Raw genomic sequence first — 10,042 nt, 5'->3', positions numbered from 1 at the left:
ACGCTAGTGGAGCCTCCGGGTACGGCGGCGGCGGGTGGGGAAGAGGATAGAGCAGTGGAGCCTCTGGGTATGGCGCCGGCGGGTGGGGAAGAGGATAGAAGAGAGAGCGACTGGAGGGAGGCCCGGGTGCGGCTATTTGGTCGGGGGAGAGCCGCGCTGGCAGCCAGCGTGGCCAAAACCACGGTGTGGGGAGGAAACAGGGGCGGCTGGCTGGTTTCGGGAGGTCGGGGTTGAGATCCAGCCGGTTTCATACAATCGGGTTGAAACCTGGACTTTTTGAAGAGATTAGGGGTGTAATCTGGACTTCCTCCTAGAAGAAAAGAGAAGAGATAGAACACAAAATCGATCGAGGAAATGGACGGTCTCCGGCGTCGCGCGCCCTCCTCCGGCGCTCCTGGACGTACACGACGCGCCAGCGAGCCGCCGCCATCCATCAGTTGGGCCTCAGCGTAAGGCCGCGCGAGCCAAGGCGACAACGGACAGGATAGGAAGAGGACGCGCTGGGACGTTGGCCTTGCGCTTCCCCTCCTCTTCCGTCGATCCGGTTGCCCCCTGCTGCTCCCTCCCGGTCCCCCCACAATCCGGCGTCGCAGGGTCAGAAATCTCGGGGTCCCGGCGGGATCCCGGCGGAAGATGGCCGCCTCCTGCTCCTTCCGCTCCGCCGTCCGGGCGCCTCCGCTCTCCCGGAGCCTCGCCAGGAGCGCGGTGCGCTGCCGCAGCGCCGCCACGCCGGGGGCCGGTGGTGCCGCCGCCGCCACCTCCAAGGTAACCGAACGCGACCCGATGCGTCCGTCCGCAGGCTGCCCACTCGCCTCTTGACACTTCCAAGATTTCCTGACCCCGCTCCCCCCGCTGCTGCGCTGATCGGTGTCTCGACACACGCTACCTCGAGCCATCAGCAGTGGGATGGGGTGTGTGGCTGAGACTATTGGTTGACCCTGTTTATCTGGCGTTGGTTGAACTGTATCGCGTGCGAAGCTTGTCGTGGAGGTGAAAGAACGGCTGGCGAGGGAGCACCCGGGCCTCCCCACGGGCAGGAACGGGAGGGACGATGACGACATGATCCTCTGGTTCTTGAAGGACCGCAAGTTCTCCGTCGACGAAGCCGTCTCCAAGCTCACCAAGGCCATTGTATCCTATAAATTTTGTTCGGCAGAAACATCAAACATTTATGGTTCTCTTTCATTACAATTCTCATCTTAGCTTTTCTCTGTGCTTGAAACTGTGTCTGCTATATCCATTATCCATGATACTGGGTTCTGAAAGTATGGTACATTTTAGTCAGCAGCAGCTTGTAACATTTGAACAAATGCAACTGAATAACTGGGGGCAGGCTTTCCCAAGCAACTTCTATCAATTCAGATTTCGAATCATTGTGTAAACATTTTGCTATTTGTTATATTCTGAGTCATTTGTGCACCTTGAGCTGTGCCGAATTCCGATGGTCAATTCACTGAAAGTAACAAATAGCACTGGAATTGGCACAACTCAAGATGCACTAAGACTGGCACAGCTGAACTATAATTATTTATTCCCTTCTAGGATTGTTTATGACATAGAAAAATGGGAAGCACTGGAATTGGCAAAAGGATAGATAGGAACGTAAGAGAAAAGACAAAGAAATGAAAGAAGTAGGAAAATTATAGGAATGGTGTTTTTGGATAATTTTCAGAGATACACAGAGAAATTTAAATATTAGTATGTATTTTAGAGAGAAAACGAAGGATAGATTACAATTTCCCAAGCCCAATTCATTTCTTTGGACTTTGCAGCTTCTTACACAAAGGATAGGAACTACGCATAGTTGACCATACAATCTTCATCTCTTCTACTTATACAGACTTGTCAATTTTTCATACTCATGTTACAATTTATTTGCTTGTTATCACTTATCTTTGTTACACGGGTTTCCCATCCTCAGCCTTTGAACCTGGATTTGTTCCAATATTAATGTTGATCTCAAATGATACCCTTGACACCTCAACATTTATTTTTTGCGAAGTCATGGAAAGCCTAGCAAACTCATTAAACACCTGACATGTGAAAATTTTATTTATGCATTTTATGCCTTAAGCTTTCTTACATCTGCATTAGAAATGGCGTCAGGACTTTGGTGTATCAGAATTATCAGAAGAATCAGTGAAAGCATTGTACCAAACTGGCAAGGCATATGTACATGATTCTTTGGACATTTACGGCAGACCTGTGCTAGTTGTAATAGCAGCCAAACATTTTCCTTCGGTGCGCTTCTTTTGTTCCCAATCTTGATTTGGAAATGCTTAGCAAGGATAGTAGCTGAATTGTTTCCAATTGTTAAACTAGCACAAAGAACAAAGGACAGCAGTATGATATGGCAAACTATCAGGATTTTTTCATATTGGCTCCAAAACCACTTGTCTTAGCTAGTTGTAGTATCTTCCGACTTGTAACATACTGATACTTCCTGTAGTTTGTATGCATTTTATTCTCAACAATATTCTGAATATGCTATTGCAGACACAAGATCCAGTTGAAAACGAGAAGCTATGTGCCTATTTGGTCGAGAAAGCAATAAACAGACTTCCCTCAGGAGCAGAGAATATACTTGGAATCTTTGATCTGCGAGGCTTCCGTGTTGAAAATGGTGATATCCAGTTCTTAAAGTTTTTGGTAAGTTGATAGCTTATAGACTTAACTAAGCATCCCGGATTACCATTTTTGCTGTTTAGACTATGGAAGTACGCATGCTTACTTTGATTTCTGATGATATAAAAGGATGTCAAAAGAGGGCAGTGGTGCCGCGTTAGTGATTCATGTAATGTATACATCTGTTGCAAGAAGGAATTCCTGATGAATAAAATGAGAAACTTTTCTGCATATAAGGCACATCAGTTCAGAAAGACATAAATGATGTTTATCAAATGGAGCGATTCACAAATGGATTTCTTTCTGTATGCTGCAGCTAATGTTAACATGTAAACATGTTTTTTTGTGCATGCATTGCAATTAACTCTGTTCCATTCCCAGATTGATGTTTTCTACTATTACTATCCGAAGCGGCTTGGCCAAGTTCTTTTTGTGGACGCTCCATTTCTTTTTCAACCAATGTGGCAGGTTGTTAAACCTCTTTTGAAATCATATGCCTCCCTGGTATGCTTGCTCCTCCTCCCTCCTCAGAGGTTTTCATTAAATGACACAGGTAATGTTACGCTCTATTGCTATTGTTGTCAGGTGAGATTTTGCGATTCTGAGACTGTGAGGAAAGAGTACTTCACAGAAGAAACCGTGCCTTCTGATTTCCGCAGTTAGCTGTCTTGATTTCTTCAGTAGCAGATCATCATTATCCAGGAACGGCTCTGGCAGGTTTTGGTTGCAGGTCAGTGCTGATTTTTCCTTGCCTGCCTTTGTTCTCAAATGATGTTTCTCTTGTCAGTTGAAAGCTCTATGTACCGAACTGTGTGCAAAATATTTTTAGTGCTTTCAGTCTCTCCTATAAACCAAGTTGCGGAGATATTGTCGGTGGTTGCTCAGATATGGCCTTGTTTGCTTGTCGGAATGGCACATGAAGCACCTCCATTCCTCCAATTAGGAAGTGTCAAGGGGACTCCATCAGTTTTTTAGTCTCGTCACTTTGTGCCCCAGGAAATAGAAGACGCGACTGATGATTTGTGAAGACAGAGCCCCACCTGGTGACACGAGAACGTCTTGGATGAAGGAACGAATCTAATCTTCGACGGGCGAAGAACGTTTCGCCAGCAGTTCAAGAGGGCTCTAGAGTAGAGGTCATGATCAGAACTGAGAGTGCTGTATTGCCTTTTGCCTGCAGTTTTCCTTCTATGGCATGTCATATATATAAGTATATATAAACACACTGTCTTGGGTACGTCTTTGGTGACAAATCACAAAGCATGAGGATGATTTTTGTCCGAGAAAAGCAAGGAAAATGAAGATAATTCCCGATGTGCTTCATTCTGAACAAGCATTGTGCTGTTCTCGAGCATGTACAGACAGCATCATGCTTCGTTACTCATTGTCACTCTGTTCGGCTGAAACTAGCCAGTAGTATTTTTTTCTCACCAAACCAGCATCAGTTACCAGCCACAGCCAGCCGAACAGAGTCATAGTGATGTCTTCAGTTGATTCTGCTCTGAAGCCATCCTCCCAGTGTACAATTCAGCAGGTCATAAAGTAACACAATAATATATCTCTTATGCTATTGTAACATCAAATTTGACGAGGTCAAACTAAATAAAGAAGCGTGCGTGCAGCCCTGTATACGCACTGCAAATTATGTGTACAAGTTTAAAATAAGAAAGGTAGGAAAAGGGGGGAAACCCCGAAACACCATGGCCGCGCCACTCCACTGCTCTGCACGCCGGTAAATGATGCTGCTGGACTGGTTGACCACAGGGTCAGGTTGGCGGCCAAGAAGATACCGTGTTCCCCCGACTCATCATCATTCATCAGCCCGAAGCAATGAGCGCTCGCGGTTGTTGGCATTCCCTCTCCCCGTCTCCCGGCCGCCCGCGCGTCCCTCGCCCTCCAACAACAGCAAGTCAGCAATCCATGCTGGCTGGGAGAAGCAGGCTTGCCAGAAAAGCGGCGAGGCAGGTGCCGATTGTTGGTGATTGGACCTTCAGGAAAGGCACTCGGAGGTCACTCCCAGTTCCAGAAATATCTCTTAACCTGTCTGCAGGGCTCCGGAGCGGGGTGTCAAACAAGCCCGAAGGTTTGGTGGCGTCTGCCAGGGCACCGCTGGCTAAAGGGGTCACCTTCGGAGTCGAAGGAGGCAAACGACTGCTCAGGGGCATGAGCACAATGAACAAGACCTGCGGAGGGTAGCGAAGTCTGGAGGTCGATGATCGTGAAGCCAGACGTGTGCGAGGGACCTCAAGACCTTCGAATGCACATGCGTGCGTGAAAAACGTGAACACGTGAAAAGGTCGGATTTGTGCACCTCTCACCTTGTATTACAATGAAACCGGCTGTAGATGAGCTGTAAATGAGTTGGGGAGGGGCAATTAGGAGAAAGCATAGCTAAAACTGGGGGTATAAATAGCCCCTCCCCTCCACCATGTAAAGGGTTGAATTTTCTAGTTATTTGCTAGAGAATTTATTGTCCATTTCCATTGCCATTTACATTCTGTTTATGCTTCCTGTTTGGGCATCTACAAAAGCAAAAATCCCAACAACGGCACCCACCATTCTAGCTCGTAAAACAAACTTCGATGGCCCAAATAAAGAAGAAAGCTCCCGCTGGCACTTCCAACAACTCCACTCAGCCTGGCATTGTCCTCGATGGTGCACCACTCGACAGGCAGGCCGAGGAAACCAACCCACTGATCGAAGATGTCACCACAAAGGCTGGCCTTCACGGAGGTCCAATCGAAGATGATGAAGCCACCGAAGCTTTGCAAACCCAATCCGCAGAGCTCACAGAGGTAGCACTCCAGCTCAAGGCCCTCCAAATGAAGAAAGAAATCATCGAAACTCAGCTTGCAACAAAAAAGAGAGCGTTGGACCAAGCAAACAAGCTAGCCCAGGCTAGGCGTAAGCCGGCAGAAATGGAGGCAGAGGTCGAGAATCTGCAGAGAGCCTACCAAGGCATGCTCGAAGGCTCCACTCAGCAAGAAAACCGCATCATCCACCAGACAACCTTCGCTCACAACGAAGACCAAAGACCACCACCGGTCAATCTCCCATTTGACCCAACCTCGCCACTCTCAGTCGCTCTGCAGCGAACCTCATAGCCGCAAGGCTACAAGCCCACCCAACTCCCCAAATACAATGCCACCACCGACCCAATCCAATTCCTCATGACCTACAAAGCTACAATCCCTCGCTTCGGCCGAAGGTGGCGACTCCACCATGGCCAAGTCCTTCGTCATGGCCTGCGAAGGTTCTGTCGCTAACTGGTACTCCTACATGCCTCCACAATCAATCAACAACTGGTACCAGCTGAAAGGAAGGCTCCTCCAAGACTTCTAGGGCTTCAAAAGACTAAGTACAAACACTGTGAAAGATTTCAAATGCCCCTCAGCATGACCGTGAGCCTCTCTATGACTACTTTCGAAGGTTCGTCCAAAAGAAGGCTCAAATACCAAACTTTTCAGAAAAAGACGCAACAGAAAAATGCATTGAGGGTCTCCTGCCTGGCCAGCTTGCTTCCCACCTCATAAGAGAACCTCCGAGGACACTCGAGGAACTCTATACAGAAGCAGAGAAGTATGTGAAGTCAGATGCCGACCATCGCAGAAGGGTCGAGCAAAGAAGAATCATGCGTCAGGCAGAAAAGTACAACTAGCAAACATGGCAGCAAGAGAAGCAGCCAGCTCAGCAACTCATCTTACCTGTGGAACCCTTGCAAGATGATGACGATCAGTTAATCCACGATCCATTCATGACACCACCAGAGTCTAAATCTCAACACACAAATGACATACAACCTTCGTCCGGAGCACGGGGCAGAGGTCATGGCAGAGGAAGAGACCGAGGTCGCGAACCTTCGCGTGAGCCCAAAAAACTCTTCTGTCACTTCCACGGCCCCGATTCTGACCACAGAACAAACCAGCACCCGGAGAAGAAGAAGACCCTCGAAAGAATGGAATCTGAGAAAAAAACTAAGTTAGTTGGGCACACTACATGGCCTCAGACTCCACAAACACAACCCCCGCAAATACAATACACACAACCTCCTTTTGTCCCACCACCTCCGTTTGTCCCAAACATACCGCCCATCCACATTCAACTACAGCTACAAACCCAACTGGCAGCCGCAGCCAAACCCTCAAACACAACCAAGTCAACCCATCACCCAAGCTCAGCCAACACAAGAGCAATTACCTCCCCCCCAATCCACCCACCAGAGCAAGAAAACCAAACCACAAATAGACAACCCTCGGCACTACCAACCTTCGGGATGATCATGCCCATCTCCAGAGGTTCCACCCTCGACTTCGAGAACAAGAGGCAGCACAGAGATTACTTCAGACAAGTCCACTGCATTGTCTCTGAAGGCCCCACCAAGAGAACTCAGTGGTCACACTCTCCTATCACCTTCTCCGAGGAAGATGTCAACCTCATCAGTTACCTACACACAGATGCTCTAGTAATCGAGGCAAACATCCAAGGATGGAGGATTGGCAGAGTATTGGTCGACACAGGAAGCTCTGCGGATAAAATCTTCTCATACACCTTCGACAGAATGGGCATCGACCGAAACTTGCTTCAACCTTCGGGTATCCCTCTAATGGGATTCGGAGGAAAAAGAGTAAATGCCATTGGCAAGATATCACTTCCTGTGTCCTTCGGGGACACAGCTAATGCAAGAACAGAACACATCACCTTCGATGTAGTAGAAATGCTTTACCCCTACCGCACAATCCTTGGAAGGGGGACCATCAACAAATTTGAAGCCATTGTCCATCAATTGTACCCGTGCATGAAGATTCTAGCTTCTGCGGGGGTTATCACTGTCCGTGGGGACCAGCAACTTGCGAGAGACATCGAGCGGGGTTACACCTCAGGCCAGAAAAATGTCCATAACCTTCAAACTAAACCTAAGTCCTCTACCTTCCAAGAACAGCAGAGAGACAAAGAGAAAGCAACCTTTGAAGAAGACTGCGAAGTCAAGAAGGTCCCTCTAGACAAGCACCTTCCTGACAAGCTAGTAACCATTAACACAACATTAGAGCCAGAGGAAGAAAAAGATCTCCTCAAGTTCCTTCGCAAGAATCAGGACGTTTTTGCATGGTTCGCCAGTGACCTTCGGGGTGTCAGCAGGGATATCATTGAACATCGCCTAGACATTAACCCCAACATCAAGCCGAAGAAACAGAAGCTTCGCAAAATGGCAGACGAAAAAGTTGCAGCAGTCAAAGCCGAAGTTCAGAGATTGCTGGACACAAATGTTATCCGAGAGGTCAAGTACCCAACCTGGCTGTCAAATATTGTGCCGGTCAAAAAGAAGAATGGCAAATGGCGCATGTGCATCGATTTCACCGACCTCAACAAAGCCTGCCCGAAGGATGACTTCCTGCTGCCAAGAATCGACAGAGTTGTTGATGACGCAGCAAACAGTCAGCTAATGTCTTTGCTAGATTGTTTCTCTGGCTACCATCAGATATGGATGAGGAAAGAAGATGAAGAGAAAACAAGCTTCATAACCCCCTTCGACACCTACTGCTTCGTAAGGATGCCGGAAGGATTAAAAAACGCAGGACAGTCTTTCTCCGGAATGTCTTCAGTGGTCCTATAACACCAACTCAGAAGAAATGTCTTAACTTATGTGGATGATATTGTTGTGACCAGCTCAGTAAGAAGCAATCATGTGGCAGACCTGGCTGAAACCTTCGCCAGCTTCAGAAAAGCAGGGTTGTCCTTAAACCCTAACAAGTGTATCTTTGGAGTCCATAAAGGAAAGGTCTTGGGTTGCCTCGTGTCCACCAAAGGGATCGAGGCCAATCCCGACAAAGTTAAAGCTCTCTGGAACATGGAGGAGCCCAAGTCCATCAGGGACGTTCAGAAACTTACAGGAAGGATAGCGGCCCTAAATAGATTTATCCCTTGATCTGCCGACCGAAGATTACCATTCTTCAAGGTCCTTCGCAATGCGAACAAATTTGAGTGGGGCCACGAGCAAAGCGAAGCTCTTCAGGCACTCAAAAACCACCTCCAAAACATGGTCAAAATGACCTCGCCCGACTCGAAGGATGTATTGCTCCTATACATCGCAGCATCTTACTCCGCTGTCAGTGCAGCTCTTGTACTTGAAAGAGAAGTCGAAGGACAGAAGAAGCAGCTACCTGTCTACTTCGTGTCCGAAGCTCTTGTAGGCTCAAAGCTTCTATATTCAGAACTAGAAAAAATTACATATGCAGTAATCATGTCTGCTCGGAAGCTTTGTCATTATTTCGAAGCTCACAAGATAATAGTAGTGAAAAATCAACCATTACATAATTTGGTCACTAACAGAGAGGCCTCAGTCAGAATTGCCAAATGGGCCTCGAAGCTTTCTGAGTTCTACATTGACTTTGAGATGAGAACGATAATCAAGTCACAAATTTTTGCAGACTTCATTGTTGATTGGACATCCCCAATTTTCAAGGAGGAACCTTCGAACGAAACCTGAATCGTGCACTGTGATGGGGCCTGGTCCAACGATGGAGTGGGCATCGCTGCAATCATAGAGTCTCCCTCAGGAGCCAAAACAAGATACGCAGCACGCCTAAGCTTCGGCAACCTCGAATCATCAACCAACAACACCACTGAGTACGAAGCCCTGCTCCTGTGCCTTCGCAAAATGAAAGCCCTAGGTCATCAAAACTTCATAATCAGAACAGACTCGAAGGTTGTCAGAGATCATATTGAAAAGGACTCAGAGGTAAGAAAACTAGAGCTCATAGAGTATCTCGATGCCGTTAGAGCTATGGAGAAGTATTTCAAGGGCTTCGATATCATCCATATTCCAAAGGCATATGAATGACGAAGCTGACAAGCTGGCAAAAGCAGCATCAAGAAAAGAGCAATTACCTTCTGATGTATTTTTCAAAGAAATCACAGAACCTTCGGTCAAGCTGAAGAAAGAAAAACAGGTCTCAGTCATCTCAGCTGAAGACTGGAGAACACCCATAATGGAGTACCTTCGGGGAAACATTGAGCTACCAAATGAGAAAGAGGAGAAAAAAATGTGCAAAAGAGTAAGGGGCTATATAATCTCCGAGGGTGAGCTGTTCAAGTTAGGCATCGCCAACCCATGGCTAAAATGCATTTCAACGCCCGAAGGTATTGAACTGCTGAAAGAAATTCACTCTGGTTTCTGCGGCTCACACATTGGCTTCAGACAACTCATATCCAAAGCCTTCAGGCAAGGATTCTTCTGGCCCACGGCGCTAAAGGACGCCCAGCATATTGTAAAGACGTGTCAAGCATGCCAAATGATGGCCCCAAAGTCCTCCAAACCTTCGGAGCCAACCCAGCTAATACCTCCGACTTGGCCTCTCCAAACATGGGGAATTGACCTTGTTGGACCCCTACCCACAGCTCAGGGCAATTACAAGTACGC

General features: G+C 47.5%; 1 protein-coding gene across 6 annotated transcripts; it reads left to right on the top strand.

The window, feature by feature from the left end:
* The first annotated feature begins 433 nt into the window (after nucleotides 1-433).
* Nucleotides 434-3,948, top strand: LOC120695648 (CRAL-TRIO domain-containing protein C3H8.02-like). Of its 6 annotated transcripts, none has more exons than XM_039978863.1 (7): nucleotides 480-765; nucleotides 979-1,131; nucleotides 2,095-2,241; nucleotides 2,497-2,649; nucleotides 3,007-3,129; nucleotides 3,211-3,355; nucleotides 3,622-3,948. In XM_039978863.1, the coding sequence occupies exons 1-6, from the start codon at nucleotides 634-636 to the stop codon at nucleotides 3,286-3,288; spliced, it is 786 nt and encodes a 261-aa protein (XP_039834797.1). In that variant the 5' UTR covers nucleotides 480-633; the 3' UTR covers nucleotides 3,289-3,355; nucleotides 3,622-3,948. The 6 variants fall into 6 exon arrangements, with proteins under 6 accessions (XP_039834794.1, XP_039834797.1, XP_039834796.1 ...); XM_039978862.1 differs by having other exon boundaries at nucleotides 3,464-3,948; XM_039978861.1 differs by having other exon boundaries at nucleotides 3,455-3,948.
* Nucleotides 3,949-10,042: the final 6,094 nt, after the last annotated feature.

Source organism: Panicum virgatum, chromosome 2K (genome assembly GCF_016808335.1).
Source record: "Panicum virgatum strain AP13 chromosome 2K, P.virgatum_v5, whole genome shotgun sequence".
Lineage (NCBI taxonomy): Eukaryota > Viridiplantae > Streptophyta > Magnoliopsida > Poales > Poaceae > Panicum > Panicum virgatum.
Note: the sequence above shows the minus strand (reverse complement) of the source record. Positions and strands in the feature narration are given on the sequence as shown.